Here is a 23,647-nt window from a genome sequence, read left to right as displayed (position 1 = left end):
TGGAAAGCAACAAAAGCAGTACTAAGAGGGAAGTTCATAGCAATGTACGCCCACATTAAGAAGCCAGAAAGATCCCAAATAAACAACCTGACTCTACGCCTTAAGGAACTAGAAAAACAAGAACAAACTGAGCCCAAAGTTAACAGAAGAAAGGAAATAGTAAAGATTAGAGCTGAAATAAATGAATAGAGATCAAACAATAGAAAAGATTAACCAAACTAAGAGCTATTTCTTTGAAAAGATAAACAAAATTGACAAACCCTTAGCTAGACTAACTAAGGAAAAAAGAGAAAGGACCCAAATCAACAAAATTATAAATGAAAAAGGAGACATTACAACTGATAGTACGGAAATTCAAAGGATCATAAGAGGCTGCTATGAATAACTATACACCAGCAAACTGTACAAACTAGAAGAAATGGAAAAATTCTTAGAAGCATACAACTTACCGAGACTAAAATAGAAAATCTGAATAGACAAATTACCATATGGAGATTGAATCAGTAATCAAAAATCTCTCAGCGAAGAAAAGCCCAGGACCAGGTACTTCACTGATGAATTTTACCAAACATTTAAAGAAGAATTACACCAATCTTTCTCAAACGCTAACAAAAAATTGAAGAGGAGGGAATACTCCCAAACTCCTTTTGTGAGGCCAGCATTGTCCTGACACCAAAACCAGAAAAGGACACTAGTAGAAAAGAAAACTATAGGCCAATATCCTGATGAATATAGATGCAAAAATTCTCAATAAAATATTAACAAACCAAATTCAGCAGCACTTTAAAAGGATCATTCATAATGATCAAGTGGGATTTATCCCTGGATGTAAGAATAGTTCAACATATGCAAACCAATGTGCTACATCACATTAATAGAATTTAAGAAAAGAATCAGATGATTATCTCAATAGATGCAGAAAAAGCATTTGACAAAATTCAACATCTATTCATGATAAAAACTCAACAAATTAGGCATAGAAGGAACATATCACAACATAATAAAGGCCACATATGACAAGCTCACAACTAACATCATACTCAATGGTGAAAGGGTGAAATCTTTTCTTCTAAGGTTAGGAACAAGGCAAGGGTGCCCAACCTCACCACTTCTATTCAACGTAGTACGAGAGGTGCTAGCTACAACAATCAGCCAAGAAAAAGAAATAAAAAGTATCAGAGTTGGAAAGGAAGAAGTAAAATTATCTCTATTCACAGATGACATGATTTTATATGTAGAAAATCCTAAAAACCAAAAAAACTGTTAGATCTAATCAATAAATTCAGTAAAGTTGCAGGATACAAAATTAATATATAAAAACCATTAGTGTTTCAATACACTAAAAATGAATTTTCTGAAAAAGAAATAAAGAAATTGATCCCACTTACAACAGCATCAAAAACAATAAAATACTTAGGAATAAAGTGAACTAAGTAGGTGAAGGATCTCCACTCTGAAAACTACAAGATGCTGGTGAAAGAAATTGAAGAAGACAAATAAATGGAAAGGTATCTCATGTTCACGGATTGGAAGAATTAATATTGTTAAAATGTTAATAAAAGATTCAATGCAATACCTATCAAGATTCCAATGGCATTTTTCACAGAAGTAGAAAACAACACTCCTAAAACTTATATGGAACCACAAGACCTCAAATAGCCAAAGAAATCCTGAGAAAGAAGAACAAAGCAGGAGGCATCACACTTCCTGATTTCAAGCTATACTATAAAGCTATAATAATCATAACAATACTGGCATAAAAACAGGCAAAGAGACCAATAGAACAGAATTAGGAGCCCAGAAATAAACCCAAGCATATATAGCCAATTAATATTTCACAAGGGAGCCAAGAATACTCAACGGAGACAGGACAGTCTCTTCAATAAATGGTGCTGGGATAATTGGATATTCACGTGTTAAAGAATGAAACTGGACCTATATCTTATACCACTCACAAAAATTAACTTAAAATGGATTAAAGGCTTAAATGTAAGACCTGAAACCATGAAACTCCTAGAAGAAAAAATAGGAAAGAAGCTCCTTGACATGGGTCTTGGGAATGAATTTTTGGATATGACACCTACAGCACAAACAACAAAATCAAAAATAAACAAATGGGACTACATCAAACTAAAACATTTCTGCACAGTAAAAGAAACCATCCACAAAGTGAAAAGACAACCTACAGAATGGGAAAAAATATTTGCAAACCATATATCTAATAAGGTATTAATATCCAAAATTTGTAAAGAACTCATACAATTCAATAGCAAAAAAAACAAATAACTCAATTTAAAAAATGGGCAAAGGACCTAAACAAACATTTCTCCAAAGAAGATATATGAAAGGCCAACAGGTACACAAAAAGGTGCTCAGCATCACTTGTCATTAGGAAAATGCAAATTAAAACCACAGTGACATATTACCTTGCACTGTTAGAATGGCCACCATCAAAAAGACAAGAGATAACAAATGATAGTGGGGATATGGAGAAAAGTGAACACTTGTACACTGTTGGTGGGATTGTAAATTGGTACAGCCACTATGGAAAACAGTATAGAAGTTCCTCAAAAAATTAAAAATAGATCTACCACACAATCCAATAATCCAACTTCTAGGAATATATCCAAAGAAAATGAAAACACTAACTCAAAAAGATATCTGCACCCCATGTTTACAACAGCATTATTGACAATAGCCAAGGAAACAACCTAAGTGTCTGTGGATAGATAAATGGATAAAGAAGTTGTGGTATAAATATAATGGAATATTATTCAGCCAAAGAAGTTGTGGTATAAATAAAATGGAATATTATTCAGCCATAAAAAACAATGAAATCCTACTATTTATGACAACATAGATGGACCTTGAAGGCATTGTGCTAAGTGAAATAAGTCAGACAGAGAAAGACAAAATACTGTATGATCTCAGTTATATGTGGAATCTAAAGAAACCCAAACTCATAGAAAAAGAGATCAGACTCTGGTTACCAGAGGTGGAGAGTAGGGGAAAGGATATTGCAGGAAGGTGGTCAACAGGTACAAACTTCCAGACATAAGATAAATAAATTCTAGGGATATTATGTCAAACACGATGATTACAGGAAAGTTAAGAGAATCAATCCTAAGAGTACTCGTCACAAGAAGAAAATTTGTTTCCTTTCTTCTTTCTTTTCTTTATTCTATCTATGTGAGAAGATAGATGTTAGCTGAATCTATTGTGGTAATCATTTTAGAAAATACGTAAATTAAACCATCATGCTGTGTACTTTAAACTTACACAGTGATATATGTGAATTATTTCTCAGTAAAACTGAGGAGAAAAAAATCTGTGAGAAAAATAAGAATGGAGTGGGGCGGAAGAGTAGAGATACAGATGATGTAGAAATAGCAGCATGTGATGGGCACATGAGGGTTCATTATACTATTCGATTTCCTTTGTATATCTTTGGAATTTTCCATAATAAAATAACAAAAAAATGTCTTTGTCAGGAGCAGAGGAAGGTAGGACCAAGGGCCAGGAAGGGGCCATGTGGGACGAGGGCCCACACAATCAAATGGCAGAGCAGGGGGAATAGACTAAAAGTGCCCCAGTGGAGGAGAGTCCTTGTTTCCTGCACATTTCTTGTCAAATTTTATCCTACACGTTCATGTTTTGTGGGGTTTTTGGTCTTATTAATCTGATCCTTTACCACTGAATTTTCTAACTGCGTAAGAGAAAGCTAATATATTATGTATTTGCACAGGCCACTGTCTTAATAGTTACAAGCATGCTGAGGGGAGGGGAAGTAGCAGGTAAACCTTGTTTAAATGTGTGCCCAGCCAGCCTGGCTCACATCCAGTGAGAGACTTCGGAGGACAGGGACCGGCAAACCCAAACTCAAATTGCTTACGAAGCTTCCACATGAAGATTGTTGTATTCCCAGAAATGATTCTCATCAAACAAAAACTTGGGAGTGGGGGCAGGTTAGTGAATAGACTTCATGTGTAGATGGATTTCTCCACCAGAGATGGGGTTGTCAGAAAGAGGCCTGCAAACTCATGGAAATTAGCAGTAATGAGACATAAACAGTGAAACCTCAAAATAACATCTTTGGCCTTTAGAGTCAACACAGCTCTCCTGTCAGGCTGCACCTGGCCCGTCCGGCTGGGTCTGGGAGCTAGTGGGGTTTTAGGCCCCTTTTAACAGCTGCCAAGAGCACATTACTCACAGTTGGGATGTCGGCTTTTTATGTTGCCACAAGTGGCCCAGCCGTTGTTTGGGCCTGGTGAAGTCCATTGACGGTTTTTCCCAGGGCTGGGGCTCTGCTTTCTGATTTTCGCAGCAGCTCCTGTTTGTCCAAAAGTTACCACTATACACTGAGCAAGTCCCCAGGCTCCTGTGCTGGCCTGCAGCCATGCTCATTGCCTGGCGACATCCTCTAGTCCTTGGAATGACAGGGGCCTTGAAACTGCAAAAAGCTACAACCTCCCCTAACAACGTGTTCATCTGCCTTGTCAGTGCCTGGGTTCCTAATACAATGTAAATAGCTGGGAGGTAACAGTCGAATACAAAAGCACTGACCAAGGGCATACCTGTGAAAGTGCAAAAAAGCCTAATTGTAATACTTGTATTTGAAATACACCCTTAAAATGAGTTGGTCAGTTGAGTGAATAGGTGGGTGTATCAAGTTAAAAGAGTCCCATCTATACCAAGTTAGTAAGGTCCTTCTTAGATCAGTGGGGCCTAGTGAGATTGGATTTAGTGTTAAATCCTGATGGGGTCATTAGTATGTGATAATGATAAACTCATCTTATTTACTGTAGTTATTTGTTTACCATTTATTTTTCCTTCTAGACTTTAAGTTCTTCAAGGGCAGGAGTGTGTCTGTCCTATCCACTGCTGTGTGTTCAGGATCTGGCCCAGAGAAAACCCTCAAATAAATCTTTATATAATGAAGGAATATGTTGAATCCTGAATCTTCAAGTTGCTACAGGCTATGAGGGCCTAGAGGCATTTCATACTGCACTGGGTTCCTTGTGGCAAACATTGTTAGCTGGGTATCCAGAAGCCCTTCCCAGACCTTTTCTCCCTTTCTCTCTCCCACCCTAGAGGTTGGAAAGTCTCCCTAGCAACTAGTGGTCTGGCCAACCAGGCATAAGGGGGAGTTTGCCAGGGTAATTCTGGGATGGATTTTGCTTCCTGATTTAAAAAAAAAAAGAACAAGTCAGACAAAAGAAGAGAACTTGCTGGTGCTGCCCTTTCTCCTTTCTTTTTGCTCTGAATGTAGACTGTAAAGCCAGACACTGTGACAGGCATCTTGCAACCAATAATGATAATTATGGGGAGGAAAATGCAATGTCTAAGGATTGTAGAATGGAAACATAAAAATAACCTGGGTCCCTGGGTTCATGGAAACATCCCTGGAACCACCTTCCTCCAACCTTCTTGTTAAGCCAGATAATGTAAACGTTTGTAACGTTTGAGCCGCAATTAGTCATATTCTATTTTCTAATACCTACATTCAAATACTTCATCACTGGTACTTTTCTAACTCCCACATTAGATAGATAGGACAGAGACTAGGTTTTGTTCAACTTGTTATTCCCAAGCACATAGCTCAGAACCTAGTACATAGTAAGAGCTCAATATGAATGAATGAATGAATGAGTGAACTAACGAATCAGGAAATGAATAAAAAGTGATTCAGGAATTCATTTATTGAGCTTCTGCTATGTATAAGGCATTGCTGGTTGCTGAGTGAGGGCTGTTGTTAGAATATATTACTTAGTTGAAATTTTAGAGTTATAGTATTTATAAGGTATCAGTTACAAACTATTGTGATTCTTGGTCCTTACTCTTTGATCTCTATAAACTATGGCTTATCAAGTGCATGCTGTTTGCTTCTTTTCTTCATGTACACATACTCATCCGTCCTTGAAGCTTGAAGAAAAGTAACTGTTCCTCTACTATGTTTATTAGTGGAGCCCTTTCTATGAAATATGGAAACTATTTTTCTTCTTTGAAATTAGCTAAAATTGGTTCCACTGAGGATTGACAAACTCTGGCTGCTTGCTGACGTCATTTCATTTAGAGCACTAGGATATGTACTATCCATGGGTTTTCAAAATGTTTGATGTTTGGAACTTTTAAATTAAAAAAAAATGTGGAGCCGTGATCAAATGGAAAGGTCTTAAATATGTCTAACGCAAATTGTAATGAAGCAAAATTTATATGAGCTTACAACCAATGACCCCTGTTAGAAGAAGGTCTAAAATAACAAAAAGAACAGAAAAAAAGCAAATATTATGTTAATAAGTCTGGGGATTAAGTTTGTGGGAATTACAATACAATTTCTCTTCCTTTCATGCTATTCTTCAGCAAGGCCCAAGTGGAACAAGTGTAATAAATTTTCCATCAGCAGGTGGAAATGCTTGTATTGTTTGTTTTCTAGAGAAGGCATTGATTGCATTTCAGAACAAATACACTGATAGCTGGTGACGATGAATATGATATATTTTTTAAAGCAACCACATCCAGAAATAACATCCTCATACAAACACAAAATGAGAACTGTGACAGAAGAAATCATAAAAACAAACAAACAAGCCTAAAACCTAGCATTACTTGCAAAAACAGCCCAAGAAACTCCAGGGACATTTCCTCAAAGATAGATTCTCCCTGGGCTGAAACTATCTAGAGTCCCATAGTAGGAGGATGAATGATCGTGCAACCTGAGGTCTACGAACAAGATGGAATACTTTATAGCCATTAAAATTTTTAAGTCTGGAGTACCAGAACATGAGGAATAAAATTAAATGAAAAAGTAGAACATAAAACCGTACACATAGATTACAGCTTTGCAAAAACACATGTGTATACATTGACAATGATGGGAGAGAATCTGGAGGCATGTCAATGGTTTTATGTTGAGCCAGCAGTTCTTTTTATCTTTTTTCCTTTGGAAGTTGTTTAGATTCATATTATAAGAAAAAAGGAAAACTCTAGCACTAAAACTGTCCATGGTACTCTGAAAGAGTTGTAAGGGCTTCTTCAGAGGTTCATGGAGGCTTGAGGGCCCAAAGAGTTCATGTTAAGAAAGCGGGGAAACATGAAGACAAGGATGCTGCTGTTGCCCCTGAAAACTTCAAGGAGAGTGCTCCCCGCCCTTGGCAGTCCTCCCACCTCTTGTTTCTTCAGACTGCCATTTGGACAGCAGGGAGAAGCCCTGTCTGTTTAATAAGTTTGTGAACAAAGGCTGATTGCTTCCCTTGTTAATAAACAAACATTATCTGCTTCTGTTTCTCTGCTAAATTGAATTTCTTCTTACCCTAACTGGTTATATAAAGACTTTATATACACACAAAAAAGAAATGACAAGTTTGTGTAAGCAGGCAGCCCTGGGTAGAATTGTGAAGTCAGTACAATTTAGTTTTGGGGGATCTTTGCTCTCTTTTATGCATACTTTCCCTCTTTCAAAGGCCTAGATGTCTCAGAAAGCCACCATTTTCATCCTTGCACCAGTCTATTAAGGGATCAATGGGTTTCTTGCCAGGATTCTTTAAATTAAAAAAAAAAAAAAAAAAGACCATGAGAAAAGGGCACAGAAAAAAGAATAAATCACTGTAAACCGAATTTTGGCCACAGAGGTAGGGTTTATACTTGGGAATGAGAACCTCAAGTCATACCATGTAGGCAACAGTCCTTACAAAAGCCAGAACTGAGGAATGAAGAGTTTGATTGATTTGCTCAAGGTCAAACAACTAAAAAGAGGGAAAGTCAGGATTAAAAGTCAGGTCTGCAGAAAATAGTAGGGACAATGAGAGACTGTGAGAGTTCAGAGGAATGGGGATAAACCCAACTTTCTCTTCCCTTAGGGGTGTGGAATCTGGGACAGTTTTTCCCAAAGGATGGGCCCTGTGCCCATAAAATGCCTCAAGACTGTTGCTGGTATGGGACACAATATGATTCCAATCAGAAGGAAAAGGACAAAATCCTCTGATTTTGATGTGATGGGAAGGAACAAAGGAGGAGACCTGGAGAGAAACTGCGCATACTAATTATTCAAAGCTAGATAGATTCCTTCTGGAAGGTTGTCCTGCAATGAGAATGATATTGCTAAAGTTCAAACATTTTCCAGGGTAGCCACAAGAAAGTCAGATTGGCTGGACAGAGTGCATGCTCTCCAAAGTCATCCATGAGATTCCGATCGCCAATTTTCTCTGTGCGTCAGCCTGCCAATCCTTAAGACAAAATTTTCATCAATCTTTTGGTTCAATAATCCTAATTCTTCTGGCAGTCTTAGTGATAGTAGTCATTTGTCTTTCAATTAAAAACTGCTAAATTAAGGCAGCCAGATTTGTGGTATTACAAGACATGAAAAGACACATCAAAAATTTAAAGAGAGAAACATGAATATTCTGCAAAAAATTCACTAACTCTCTCAAGATCATAGAGCAGATTGGCAGCAGAACTGCAGAGAAAACTGTTTCCTGTACTGTATGCTTCACTCACTCGTTTATCTGAGGGACTCAGGTTTTGAGGCAATAGTGATACAAAATCCTTTGCATTTTTTGGTATTGAAGGCAGTCTCATAGCCTTCAATGTCAAAAGTCTAAACTCATTCAAATGCATCTAATTTTAAAGATTTTTTTGGTCCCTCTTTCCATCTGAAATTTGTATTGTTGTTGGCTCAAACACCACTTTTTGATTGCCCTCGCTGCTTCCTGAGAACGCAATCTCTAAAACACTCTGTTTAATCTTTGAATCAGCTCGGGAAGATGGAATTACCATCCCTGGAAAACTGCAGTTTAGTTTCAAGGAACTCAGTGCAGCTGCAACAATAAGACGAAAATGTGATTGGTTTGGAGGAGGCAAGGATTAAAGGTATGGAATTAAGGAAGCCTTGCTTGTCCCAGTGAGTAGAATGAGCGCATAAATCACAGGCTAACCTTGGCTCCACTCAGCTCGTATTAAAGTATGTAGTGTCACAGCCTCCCCACAATTAGGATTTGTCATCTTGAGCATCAGGATGGAAGACACAGATGCCCAAGAGGGGCCAGAGGGAGAACAGAGAGTGAGGAGGAAACGAATAATTTTGGTGACAGTGACTACAATTTTGACAGGAACCAGAATGTCTGTAATATTTCAAGAACCATGTATAAGGGCAAGAGCTGTTGGAAATGTGCCTTCCAACTTCAAAATGTGCCTGACCATAAGAACGCTGATAAGCACTGTGGGGAGAGCAGCTGGAACTCTGCGGGCTGCTTGTTTCCTTTCTTGATATTTATTCCAAGATCACATTTGCAGCTGCTTTTATCTGCTCTTTAGAAGTTCTTATATTTGGAGAATCATTAATTGTAAAATAAATACCTATTCACTGACACGGAAATGTAAGTTATTAGCCAGCTACAGAACTAGTTGTCTGTTAATGCATATATAAAGAATCTGGAACTTTCCACTCTACCCAAGATGCCATTTATGGAGACTCGGGAAAACTTTAAAAATTATCTTACCCAGTAATATCGCTGAGAACATGGGAAGAGGTTTTTGAATAGGAGCCAGAGCCCTGAAAGAATGACCAGCAGAGAAGAGACAGCACACAAATATAGTTGTAAAAGCAAGGCCATTGAGAAATAAGGCATAGCCTGATCTTGTTAAAATGGGGCCAACACATTTTGGGATTTAGGGCAACACGGAAGGAGTGGAGGGCAGAGGTGAAACCACAAGGAAATGGACCCCAGGGTATCTAATAGGATACAGCAAGCTTAGGTGTAGTCAGTACCAGCTGGTCCAAACTAGTAGGTAAGGCAAGGTGCTGAGAGGTTGCAGTGGGTAGTAGTGTGGGTGTCAGTTAGAACTACAGGAGTCACAGGACCAGAATCCAGACCATGCTGTCTAAGGGCCACAGCCAAGCAAAATGAAGTTCACAGTGTGTCCTAGTTATATACAGAGCTAGGAGCTTTAGGCTGGGTAACCGAGGAGCTATCAAGCTGGAATCAGAACATCTAGATGGGCCCAGTTCTGAGGGAGTAAAAGATGATGCTTCCACTTTAGGGGTACATTAGGCCCAGGGCTCAGCCTTTGAATGTGAGATCATGCTGACAATTCAACTTCATTCCAAATCACACTGGAGGGCAGGGCTAAGGCTACTTGTTTCTTTCCTGTCCTGATCAGGATTAGACCAGGTGTTGAACCTGTAGTGGACATGCGTTATTTGTCTGCCCAACAGTTGACTTCTCTATGATTCAATGAGATTGTGGTATTGCCCCCTCATGCACAAGAGTGGGAATGTGACTCAGGTCTAGCCAATCAGATTACTTCATTCCCCCTCCCACAGAGATTTATCCAGAGACAGGCATATGGCACAAGCTGAGCCAAATCTTCTATTGAAGGTCTTCTCCTACTGCTAGAAATTATTGCATGCTTACCATGTGCCAGGGACTGCTCTAAATGCTTCAGATGTATCATCTTGTTTAATCTTCATATCAATTCACTACGGTAATGTTGCTATCTCCCCTTTACAGATAAAGGAACGGAGACAAAGATAGAGTAATTTGTCTAAGATCACAAAGCTAGGTGGTAGAGACAGACTACATAACTAGGCAGTTTTGTCCCAGAGTTTGGGCTATTGATATGCAAGGAAAGACATACTTGCTTTCTCTGGAGTTGTAACTGTAAGGATTATGTAACAAATGACCATCTTCCCAGGCTTCATGTTAGGAATTGTCTACAGAGGAGGAGAATGAGGCCATATATTATGAAAAGGAGTGAGAAAGAGGTCCTCATAACATTGCTTGAGTTCCTGAATCTAGGTGTGCCTGAAGCTGTTCAACCCATGGACTTTTCAGTCACATGGACTAATAAACTCCCTTTATTACTTAAACTTAAGGTTTTTCTCATTTGCAAATAAGAATCCTGACTAATAACGGCTTACCTGTAGAGTACTTCAGTATGCGCTGGAAAGAATAGAGTGGAAGAAATGAGTGAGGATATTAAAAACAGTTTGGCATCCTACAACATGTATACAATTGTTGTGACATCCCATGGCTCCAGTTGTCCTCACATTATCCGTGTGCCCTGCCGCAGTGATGGTCTGTAAACATATTGACTGTCCCTCCCCAGACACAGTCCAGTGGGCCTTGGAAAGATGTCTAAAGTTAAGCAATACAAGACTATCATCTCACCAGGAGAAATGTTTGATCTGCGTTATCAATGCCTGGGTTTATAGCACACTGCGAATAACCTGTAGAATACTGGTTGAACTCATAAATGCCACATTTGTGAACTCTGAAAAGCAAGATAATTGCAATACTTGTGCTTTGAAATACACCTACACGCCCCCTTTAAAAGGTTGGGGGGCAGGGGCCAGCCCAGTGGCACAGCGGTTAAGTTCACACGTTCTGCTTCAGCGGCCCAGGGTTCACAGGTTCAGATCCTGGGTGCAGACCTACGCACCGCTTGTCAAGCCATGCTGTGGCAGGCATCCCACGTATAAAATAGAGGAAGATGGGCACAGATGTTAGCTCAGGGCCAATCTTCCTCAGTAAAAAGAGGAGGATTGGCAGCAGATGTTAGCTCAGGGCTAATCTTCCTTAAAAAAAAAACAAACGGTTGGGGCATTGGGCGATTGGTTGGTTGGTTGGTCCCTCAAGAAAAGCTAGAGGGGCTGGCCCCGTGGCCGAGTGGTTAAGTTCGCGCACTCCGCTGCAGGCGACCCAGTGTTTCGTTGGTTCGAATCCTGGCCGCAGACATGGCACTGCTCCTCAAACCACGCTGGGGCAGCGTCCCACATGCCACAACTAGAAGGGTCCACAACAAAGAATATACAACTATGTACCAGGGGGGCTTTGGGGAGAAAAAGGAAAAAAAAGAATAGCTAGATAGATTTAATATATGTTCCACCTTTGACTAAAGTGGCCTTCCTAGGGTCCTGGGCTTGCTGAGCCGTGTGCCTTGGTATGCTTTGGCCTTGGGCTGCTAATACAGGTGAAGCTCTCACAACAGTGTCTGATCCGTAGTAAGTGCTCATGAACCAGACACCACTCTTCTCTTCTCTTCTTGGTTTTCCAGAGATTCTGCAATAACTGGTATTACTTTTCTAATTAACAGATTCTGTGGTGGAACGAGTAGGGAAGGGTTTAACCACTGGACGAACTATTGGAAGAAGAATCTCTAATCAATATTCCCACACATACACAAGCGTTAGGGCAGGAAAAGATTTTTAATTCAAACATTGAAACTGGAGAAACCAAGGGTATGTGAATGCCCAGTGTCACATAGCTCATGAGTACCTGCATGGCAATAAGATCAGTTTGGTATAATTAAACTGTGCCAGGCTCTTAGTTTGCATTGACAACAAGAATATTTAAATTCCTATAATTTTTTCATGCGCTCTAATCCAATTTTTAAAATCAAATTAATTATCACAATTTTCTCTGTCCTTGCATGAACTAACTTGAGAAGCAGAAAGTGATTGCTCAGCAAGAAGCTGTAGAACTTTGAGCCAGAAAGAACTTTAGAAACCAAATGGGAGTGGGGAAGACCAGATTAAACAGAAGTCTTTGCTGTAAGACTGACATCTCAGAGCTTTGGTTATGCTAATGTGAGTTTTGATTCTCCAATAGGGGAGTATACAACCTTTCTCAAACTTATTTGACAATGGAATCTTTTTTCCTCAGCAAAATTATTAAACTCTTCAGGTGCCCTGAACACTGTCTAGGAACTGATAGAGTAAATCTCTGGAGTCCTTATGTAGGCTCACATTTTTTTCTACAAAATCCTAATTATTTTCCTGCTAGCTGAGGCTCAGAGTGAGAGATCCTTTACTTTCTGCCCAGTGCATCTCAACTCCCCTCCTTCCTGGGGTTCCTGCTGGGACCTCTAGGTTCCTGTTCTCTGCCATGCCCTCAGCATGTGAGGGAGAAGCCAGAAACTGCAGCTGCTGCTCCAGGCCCCCAGACTCCAGCCCAGCACTGCAGCTTTGAATTCCCCCTGCGTGTAATTATAAAGTATGCGTTCAGTTATTTACTTTCCCTGTTCCATGCAGAGTGTGTTACTGAATAACACAGCTTACAAGTAAGCTAGCTTTTCTGCTGCAAGGTCTGAATTAAAAAGATTACAGTTCTCTATCGTTCTAGTTTAAAAAGAAACCACTACTTACATAGCTTTAAAAAAAAATGGAAACAATGATTCTCTGTTCTCCCAGAAATGCAAGCAAAAAATGCAGAATTAAGATGTTTACATGGATTTTGTTGTTGCTGACAGCCGTAAATTGCCTCATTTAGAAAGGTAGAAAATAAAATGCCTGTGTTGCTTGAATTTCCAGGAACCAAATCTGGCAGCTGGGTCGCGGTTGTCCTTTAGAGTTTGAAGCAAGAAAAATTACAATCAAAGTGGTGTCAATTTGCTCTATTTATCTTGGGAATTAACTTTAAAGCTTAATTGTCAGAGACAGTGACCTCTATACTCAAGAAAACCCCAGGGAATTACAAAAGCAGACTACTTGAGTGGAATGTGAATGTCATTCTGGGGTGAATGGACCTGCACAGCGCCTGAAGGAAAATGCTCAGCCCAAGAAAGAAGGAGCTGACCCGACAAGTTTTTGTGCTTCATTTCTCAACGCTCAGATCTGGGTCCTAAGCTACTGCTTCTGTCTGACCCATGTTTCTGCTTCTGAGCTGGTTGCAGAATTGCCTGTGTATGTGCCTTTTCACAGAGAGACTAGGTATCTTGAAGTGAGCTGAGCTGGGTTCCAACTATTGACCCATTCAGCTCCTGAAGGCCCCTGAGAAGATAGTGCTGGCTGGGGGATGGGTTGAAGAAGTTCTGATTGCTTAGGAAGGTTCCTGGACAGAGTTTTGTCTGGAAATTTCCCCTTACTCTGGCAGAATTTGGAACAAATGTTTGGCTGAAACCATATACTATCAAATTAATAGAACAAATGTAGAATAGAGAACCATAAGTCAGAAAACAAAAACGCAAGCATACAGATCATAAAGTCGACTTTATGGAAGTAGTACAATGCTGAAAAAGTACACATTGTACTCAGCGGAATAATCACCTTCACGCCGACCCTGCCCGAACCTGATCCATCTGTCACATATTTAACTTAAAAAAAAAACAGGAGAAGGAAGGAGAAGAAAATCATTTGAGCAAATAATGCCCATGCCTCTGCTGTGGTCAGTGGTAAGCCCAGATACTCAGCAGATAACATCACTGTTGTGATGAGGTAACCGTGAACAGCCAGCAGAGGCCCTGGGTTTTGGTAACAGCCTTTTATAAGTTCGAAAAACTTTGTTGACTGGCCCTACCTTAACTCATTGCCTTGTAAGAAAGGAGCCTGTCAGAACAAAATAGTGACACTGAACTAGATTACACTCTAGTGTACACGACAATCCCCTTTCCTGGAATCTGTTAGTGCAAGTTCAGAGCTGGGAACTGTGGTTAAGTGCTTTCTTTTACTCCAAAAGTGGAACTCATTAATTGATTTAGCCTTGACTCACTCTGGAAATGTTGTTCCCTTTGACCAAAGCAGCACAACTTCAGGAAGGACTGTAATAGAATGATGAGATCAGTGGACACTTGCACTTAGCAAGCCAGATTAGCCAAATCAATCCTGGAAATCATTGGAATATCAGATATGGCAGCTGGATCAACCCAGTGACTGGATCTCAGAATGGTTCAAATGGATTTCTAGGATAGTTGGCTTCTGTTAATAATAACGATTAACAGAGAGAAGTGGAAGAGAAAATTTGGAAATCAAGCCAAGTTTATTTTCTCAAATTGGGAGCAAGTGAGAAGCCAATGAAAGGGAAAGAAATAGGAGAGAAAATACAGTCAGTAGAAAAAAAGCTTTTGTGATTTGGCATCTGAGAAAAACAAGGTAGCATGGAGAAGTGCTTGCTGGTTTCCAAGATTTACCTATTCTAAGTTATTCCAAAGCAATATTTTGGATCAATCCTTCTCAAACAGCAAATTTAAGGACCCATGAAGGCTAATCACCTGGGGAGATCTTTAAATATCTTGATTCCCAGATCCACCTATAGAGAAAGTCTAGTGTATGACCAAGGCAAACTGTACTTTTAGGTTTAGTAGATAGATTGAGATTGGACTTTAAAAACATTTATGTAGGAACAGGTAAGCAGTAGGAAGCCATTATAGGTTCTTAATGCATCAGAGGAAAATCATTACATGGGTCTTTAAGAAAACAATCTAGCAGTAGAGGCACTGTGACCTGGAGCAGTTCTTCCAGATTTAATCTATAGGTCAATCACCTAGGAGTCGTGTTAAAATGGAAGATTCTCTTTCAGTAGGTCTGGCTTCATTTCTAACCAGCCCCCAGGTGAGGCCAATGCTGCTGGTCCTCTGACCACACTTTGAAAAGCTAAGCCCTGAAGAGTAGCTGAGGCTGGAGTTCTGGTATCAGAGGCTCTTGGTATGGCACAGCAAGTGGCTGGGATCAAGTCAACATCTTTTCCTGGAGGGAAATTCCAACTTCAGTCTAGATGAGATTTCAAGGTATAACAGAAAGAGCCCTCTCTTGAAATCAGGAGTTCCACAATCAGGGTTGTGGAGAAGTCAGCTAGCTTGAGAAAATTACTTTCCTCCTGAGCTTCTGTGACCACATAGGTAAAATGACAGGAATGGATTATGTTGTGTCTAAAATGCTTTCTCATTCCATGATCCTCAATCCTCTAACCCCAGCACATAGAATAGGGTCAAATCAACTTTGGTGGCCTTTCCTAACTCTGCAGATTATTAGTTACTATATTTTAAAGAATCAACATGAGCATCTTACATCCTTTTGGTATGTTTGCTGTAAAACATACATGCCCTTCCTAAACATCAATTGTATACATTATTATTTAGACATGTAATTACATCCTAAAAGAGAGAAATACGTTTGTATGTGGGGGGTTGGTAAAAGAAAATGCTATTGTATACAGACTGAAAAACATTATACTTTATTTTTAAAATATTGTAAGAGCTGGTATAAACAAGTCATAGCTTACAGATGTGTGTAAAAGCTGCACGAATTGTGAACATTTACTATCTGGAGGGAAAAAAACTTGATTTTAAAAATTGTTTGGACTATATGTTCTTTTGCTTTTTAGCATGGTGGAGAGCCAAAGGAATTGAATTACAGGGTAGAATATAAAATACTTCCTTTAAGGAAATAAATGTGTAATAGGAACTATCTAGCCAGTTCTCTCAGGCATGGGAATCCCCCGGGGCTCGTGTAAATGTGTATAAGTATGTCCTCAGTGTCACTCCAGATGTTCCGGCAGAGAAAGAATCCTTCTCCCCACACATTGGCATTAATGCTCTGCATGTAACCTCCATGCTCAGACTTGTCCCAAGCCAAGCAGCATCCTGAAGGGGGATCCCAGGGGAGACTGGGGATCCACAGGTCCTTCCCACCCCCCTCCTTCTACACCTCAAAGGCCATGTTTGTAGCTGAGTATCCTCATAGGCTTGGAGGGGAGAATCGAGCCTATAAGTACTAACACAAGATAAGGTTCAGAAGCAAAGTTTACCGCACAGAAAGGTCAGGCCAGGACAACTTTAAATGGTAATTAAGTCTCTCCACACTTATCTTTGGAGATTGTCCTTGGGCTCTAGCTGAGCAGGGCTTTCTCTGCTGTATGTAGGGAGTCTGCTTATAGTTTTGATTCTGCCCCTCAGGGCAACCTGGGCTGCACATTTTTGCTGCAGCCTTTGCCTGCCAAGGCTGTAGCAAGGTAGATTCCAGCTTCTGCAGTTGCCCTCCAAGCCTGCTTTACATGGTGAAAGACCCAGGAAGAACCCAGGGCTTCCACTATTCCTCTAATATGTTCTGTCGTATTTCTCATCCCATCTTTCAAGGAAAACAATGAAGTACTCCTCCAGAAGACCCACTCATGAGGCCTGCTTGACACCCTAGGACCAATCTCACGAAGGGATTGCTGCCACATGGTACAAGTGGTATTCCCCACAGTCCAGAAGAAGATCTTCCCCAGGCAGGCTCCTGACATCTCTTGTCTCTCAGATTCACCCACCTTCTTTGCTCACACCTCCCCAATCTAAGCAGAAAGTCACATACCAGCAGCCACAACTAAGAGTAGGCAAGTAGTAGCAATATGCTGAGGGGTTCCAAAACAGAGTCCTGCCACTGCATATAGTGCTTAAAACCCATAAAAGCAGCAAAGGGAACAGTGAACACTATCCAGAACCAATGACAATGATTATGGTGCCAACACATAAAAGATTCATTGGTTCTGGATAGTGTTCACCAATTCAAGTTCCTATGAGAGAGACTGTTGGTCACCCCTTAATACCCATTCTCTTCTTTAGAAGCCTGAATTTAGATGGGCCTAAGGCCATCCAGAGTAAAGACTACATTACCCAGTCCTCCTTGCAGCTGCATATGGCTATGACACTAGGTTCTGGTTTCTGTGGAGTCTCCTTAAAGAGAGGGGGCTGGAACGGAGGGGGCTTGCTGCTGGTTAGAATGCTGCCACCTTGGACTACAAGGTGAAAGTCATTTCTTGATGTTGGTCAAACAACTAGAAGAAGCCCAAGTGCCTGATAATCAAGGAGCTATTCGCCATATTAACTCTGGCTTGCCTATGTTTATGTGTGAGAGAAATCAACTTCTCTGTTGTTTAAACTGTTATTTTGGATTTTCTGATACAGCTCAATTGTATTCTAACTGATACGATTTCCTTCCCTTAAGACCTCATATGTCAATGACATCCCAAAATTAATTCCATCGTTGTTTCACTGGAGAATAACATCCAAAATAATGGCTTTGAAACTTAAAAAATCTATTCATCATAGATCTACTCCATGTCTTCTCTAATTGCTGTAAAATAAAACAACAGAGTACAACAGAATATAATGCACAATAGAGTATTCCTACTTTTCAGTAAACAGTGAAAATGTAGATATTTTCTCTTGATAAAAGTCTTACCATCAAGGCAGATGACAGACTTTTTCTCTTGAAATATTTGTTGCAGTGACTTAATGTATGTACTCTAGACCACTAGATACTAGGCACGGAGTCAAATTTCTTCCCCTTGGTTTCCTCTCCAAGTTCTTGGAGGTGTGGGAGGTCAGTTCCTGTAAATAGGTAAGAAAGAATCATAATTACTTAAAGCATCAATATGCATCCATGTCATTTAACCCTCAGAATATCCTTAATTTGCAAATTCAGAAACCAAGACTCCAACAAGCGGCATGACTTGCCCAAGATAATAGATTATTAACTAGAGATCTTGGATCCAGGTTTTCTGATTCATACTGTATCATAATTGCCTATTTACTTGTCTGTCTTCTCACTAGACCATAGCTCTTTATTCATTGGTGTATCCTTAGTACCTACCACATGGCCTACCATACTAAAGATCCTCAATAAATACATGTTAAATGAATTAATAAGTCTTAAATCCCACTCTGCCATTGCTCCCTTGCTTTGCAAGGGTTTTACAAGACAATGCTCTTAATACATTCCAGGTCAGTTCCAGGCCATATGGCCTGTCAAGAGAATGTGGTCAAGGATGAGGCAGAGGGGGGCAGGACTGGTGAACACACCCATATGACACACTTGTGTTCTCCTCCACACTCTCCTGGGCCTGGGAGGGCCCACCACATAGGGCATTTGGATGTGTGCCTCACAGCCTGGAAGACAACTTGCACTTTGTGTACTTTTCCAGGGAAAGGAAAAGGCAACCATGGTCTAACACACGTTAGAAACACTGCTGCCGGGTGTCCTGACATCATAGCATCCGCCCAGTCTGGTTCCTGGAGGCAGGCCCACTTGCCAGGCATGGGCTGGGGAAGGTATAGAGGGAGAGGACATGGGAAGAGGGGTTAGACCCTGTAAAAATGGAGTATGTAGCTAAGATATGCAGTGTGCCTAGGCACTGTGACACAGTGCATGAGTTAAGAGTAGAATGGGGCCTCTCGGCTCCTTATATCTGTGTGTCTCCAGATCCATTGAAGTTGTCTGTGTTTTGGGATTAGAGGCAAAGACAATAGAGCTCATCACTCCTTGTAAGACATGGATTCTCTGAAGTGAACTGGATCTGAGCTGGTCCTGTTCCAAGTTCTCCCAAGGAACAATGAGAAGAGGATCAGCCTAGCTGCTTGGCACTTCCTTTACCCCTCCCTTCAGCAAGGGTGCCAGAGAAAGAAGGTTTTTTTTCTTGTTATGGCTCCTTATGGAATCAGGAGGTAAAAACAGGCTTGAGTGGGCTATGGTCACCAATCATAAGGAATCTACGGTGAAATTATCACCTGGCATGATGGAAATAACACTATTATAAAATGTTGTCATGATATTAAGGTCTTCCAGTTGGAAAGCCAAAAGTTAAGCCTGTGCTGGCATTCATTTTCCAATAAATGAGTTGGCTTAAACACTGACTTTCTCTCCTTTACTTGTAAAAATACCTAAAAATGTAAGAGCGAGTTCAATAAATATTTTAAAGATTTAAAGATTGCTATTAAGTACAAATACTTTAACAATTTAACAAAACCGGAGGAAACCAACCTTAAAATCCCACCTTCCTTGTCCTTGCCCCCACACTCAAGTCAAGATGAAAGTTTAAGGTCTCAAACACTAACACAATAGTCTAATACCTGGTACATGGTAGATACTCAAAAATATTTGGTGACAAGGAATTCTATGTGCCTTAGGGTTGACACCTCACAGACTTTTTAGAGAGTTTGCCAACTTGGATTAGATTCAAGAATAGTGTATTAATCCTCTGGGGAATATTCACAGGCAAACAGCTACAGGAATATACATTTTCTTTTGTTAAAACGTGTATCTGCATTCAAGTATTGGCCTTGGCATTTCCTAACTGAGTGCTGGCTGCTTTGAATGTTACTACGTCAAACCATCTGCACTGGAAAGCAAAATCCTGTTAAAAAATATGATCACAGGTTGTAAAGAGATTATCATGTTCCTGACCATTATATGTTTTATATTTTGAAAATCCCCGTAAGAAAAGTTTATATTAAAATAGCAACTCTTTTTTCAAGTGGAGCTGAGTGCTTTTATACAATTTATGACCATGGTCAATATGAAAATTTGCTTTTCTTTGTGTCTTCCCTGCACTTGTTCACTAAAATGAAACCTTTTTTCTGAATCTGAAAATAGATACCAACAAGAGATTTCTAGTTGAGTCCAACTTTTGAGGAACCTGCCACTCTGCCTGTGCGGCAAAGTGCCTTCTACCCTTCTCACTGCCCACGACCAGAAAATCTTGCAGAAGCAAATGGTCCAGTGGAGGCGGCTCTTTGACTGGCCGAGGACAGATAGATGTTCAAGTCAAGATTTTGGAGAGAAAGTACAAAGTGAAAGATTAAGAGAGGTTGATTTGGCATAAGAAAACTAGAAAGTGCGCGTTTCACTGGGATTTTTAGATACACTGTGAGGGGGAAAAATAGACTGTTCTTGTACTCCCAAGTGAAAGATAAGGAGATTTGACTCAATCTCAAGGTGATAAATCCGCAGGTGGAGAATCACGACGTCAATGCCCGGGTACAGCTGACCTCGGGGAGCTCGGTTGGCTGCGGCAGCGGGATGCAAGATGGGAGACGGTGAGAGCCAGCGAGCGCAGTCGGTGAGCGGAACAAGCGTGTGACTTTCCGCCGTCCTAAGAGCATCCTGTGCAGCCTCAGGGAAATCCAAGGGCACAGAGGCTTCCAGCCTCAGTCCAAACACGATGGTGCCGAATGTGACATGATTGTGACACTCCCTCACCGCTGGTGCCACGCACTCTGACCCAGTGCGGGGAGGAGTGGGAGGGTGTGGGCAGTACGTGTCGAGGTTTGCATGGAAGTGTATGCAGCAGCCACACAGAATCCCTAGAATGTGGTGAAAATAGGAAGAGAAGAACATCAGCCTGGGCAAGGAAGAGAGTCCAGGGTTCCCAAAGGTCAGAAACTGTGAAGTTTCTGGTGCGATACTCCAGTTTGGTCCCTAACAGGGACATTTCCTGAAATCAGATCAGATCTATTATTGGATTATATTAATAACCAAAAGCAAAACAAAACAAAGAACAAAACTGGCCATGAAACGGGAAGGCACCTGTACTGTTTTCTCTACCCCCTCCCCTCCCCAGCTCTTCCCGATACATCCTGACCTGACTCCTTGAAGGGAGTCGCGCCTGGCTCACCTAGGGATCCTCAGCACTTCTCCGAGGACTTGGGAGGTGCCTCTGGAAGGTCAGATGAATGAGAGAGCGAGTGAATGAATGAATGAGTGAATGAATGAATTAGCTGTCCTAGGCCAGAAGTTTATGCCTGCATTCTCTGGTGGGAAGGGAGAGGGAGAGAAGAAGGGAGGGAGGAAGGGAGGAAGAGAGCCGGAAAGATAAATCTCGCCCGCCCGCGATTGCCCCAAAAGTCAATTTGATCTGGATCAATGGTTCTCAAACTTAAGCGTGCATCAGAATCACCTGGAGGGCTTGTTCAAACGCAGATCGCCGGTCCCTTCTCCCAGAGTTCCCGACTCAGGAGGTGGGGCCAGAGAATCTGCATTTCTAACAAGTTCCAGACGTTGCTAATGCCATTGGAATACATTTTAAGAACTTCTGCTTTAGAGGGAACTCCGGACCGATCTCAGCTTCCCAGAGAAACGACCTCCGCAAAGAGAACTGGAAACTCCAAGGCAATCCAAGGCCCGGCATTTTTACAACAGACCGCAGAGGAGGGAGAGCAAAGTTGCTCAGCTACGGCTAGCTCACTGCCGCGAAGGAACAGGAGCTCATTGGAAATCAAGATTTTCGTTTGAATTTTCCCGATGTTTAAGCGTTGGCAAGTAATTTTTTTAAAAGTGAAAGCCCAATAAAAATAGGTTTGCAGACTCTGCCCTAGTCTTTTCTGAGGATGATCTTTTCGGAGCGCGGGCACTGAGGCAGTCCCACGCTGGGCAGGTGGAGCTGCGCCAGAGGGGCACCATCCGCAGGACCCTCCCTCCTGGGAGGCGCCTGGGTCTCGTAGCCCGCCGCTGATGTCTTCTGTAAAGCCCCGTCTTCCTAGTCACCGACACGAAAGGGCTCCGTTAGAAACGCACCTTGAATTCCAAGCTGTCCTTTGATGGGGGAGCACAGGAATTGACCCGGCTCTCTCTGGCGAGGCAAACCGCAGGACATCTGCTTCTCCAGAGGCACCGAAGGCGAAAGCGCGCGGGTCCCGGCGCACCCTGGGAGCCCGCGCCCGGCACCTGCCAGAGCCAGCTCGCCGTCGCTGCTGGCGCCATCCTGAGACCCCTCGAGACGCGGGGCGGCGTGAAGGAACGGGCAGCGCTCCCGCTCCAGCGCCGCCGCGGCATCCCGCGACTCGCGAGGGGCTGACGGATCGCCGGGCGGCCTCGAGTCAGCTCTGGGCCTCGCTGCTGCAGCGGCCCAAGGCCTCTCTTGGGAAAGCCAAACCCAGACGGACCCGGGCTCACGAGAGGGTCTGCCCCTGGGCTTGCCCAACCTGGCCATAGCCACGTAGCTAACCCTCCGACCCGGTGTTCGGCCTCCACTGGCATCTGCCCTTTCCCGGCGACTCGGTGCCCGGCACGCTGGTGGCTGGAGGGGCGCCCGCTGCGGCCTCCAGCGGAATGAAGCAGAGCGAGGGGCGCAGACACAGGGAGAGCGCCATTGGGCCCCACACGCCCTTCTCACCCGCTCCCTGACCTCAAGGAAGAGCCGACCAGGCTAGGCCGGCCTCGGGCGCCTGAGGCTGTCCGGCTGGGCCCAACTCTGGAGGTGGCTCGGCCGGGGGATTGGCCGGCTGGAGGCAAGGGGTGGACCTCAGGCTCCCCAGCCCCGGGGAGGCTCCCGCGCCACCCGCGCGCCTCGCGACGCGCCTCTTGCCGCTCTCAGGCTTAAGGAGAGCACAGCCGGGGCAGGGATCCATTCCTGACAGGGCGTCAAATGCTGGGGTGGGGTGAGAGGTAAGTCGTGGGGAGTGGGACAGCCCTTCCGAATGCGGTCCCCTGAGAAACCTCTCGTTTCTCCCGCAGGGACAAAGTCCAAGGCCTTGGAATCTGAGTGGAGCAGCACCGGACTGCCCGCGAACTCCCTGCGCTGGGGTCAGAACTAGCGTCTTTGCCCTACCCTGCGGAAGTCAGAGCCGCCCTGAGCCGCGTCGTGAGTCGGAAAATGCGTCTTAGAAAAACCCTCCAGGAGAGGAGCCGCTGGGGGACCACAGCGTGGGGTGCGTACAAAGGCCTCAGCGGTGGGGGTGGTGCTGCTTATTGGCCCTGACAACAGGCCCAGACCCTCTCCCCAGCACCCCTGCCACACACACGATTCTTCTCCGCAGCAAAGGGGCCGGGGTTAAAGCGAAAGGAACCCAGCGGCCGGCAGGGTCGCTCGCGGCTGTGCACTCACACCTGGGAGCAGCCTCCGGAGTGACCGCCCCCCGCGCCCGCGCACGCAGTGCTCGGTCGGTGCCTCCAGGGGGCGCTGCGGCTCTTCCCGCGGGCCGCTGAGCTCCCGCCCGCGGCTGCGCTTTCTCTTCCTAGCCCATCCCTGTGTAGAGCGTCGACTCCAACATACTTTTTCAAAAGACAAAATTCTTAGTCTTTTGGCCCCTGCCTCAGCACTGTCAGTTCTGAGCCCAGTGCCCGCGATCCTCCCCTAGGTTTTCGTGGGCTTCCTCGCTACTCCTGGGCTGGAGTGCACGC

The 23,647-nt window shown here is 42.8% G+C and overlaps 1 protein-coding gene across 4 annotated transcripts in view; it reads right to left on the bottom strand.

The window, feature by feature from the left end:
* The window catches only part of LOC124227751 (uncharacterized), a 38,775-nt gene extending 16,175 nt beyond the window's left edge, over positions 1-22,600 (bottom strand). The window contains exons 1-3 of one of the 4 annotated variants that reach the window (XR_006885535.1): positions 22,043-22,600; positions 17,933-20,832; positions 15,973-17,824 (exon numbers count right to left, since the gene is read on the bottom strand). Coding sequence is in view for 2 of the 4 variants with exons in the window: in XM_046641641.1 (XP_046497597.1) it covers positions 20,357-20,832; positions 22,043-22,457 (891 nt within the window). In the remaining 2 variants the exon portion in view is untranslated. Of the gene's footprint in view, positions 1-15,972; positions 20,833-22,042 lie in introns of those variants that run through there. The other 3 variants (XM_046641642.1, XR_006885536.1, XM_046641641.1) reach the window with 3 other exon arrangements.
* Between the last annotated feature and the right edge of the window lie 1,047 nt (positions 22,601-23,647).

Source organism: Equus quagga, chromosome 16 (assembly GCF_021613505.1).
Source record: "Equus quagga isolate Etosha38 chromosome 16, UCLA_HA_Equagga_1.0, whole genome shotgun sequence".
In the NCBI taxonomy this organism is placed as follows: Eukaryota; Metazoa; Chordata; class Mammalia; order Perissodactyla; family Equidae; genus Equus; species Equus quagga.
Note: the sequence above shows the minus strand (reverse complement) of the source record. Positions and strands in the feature narration are given on the sequence as shown.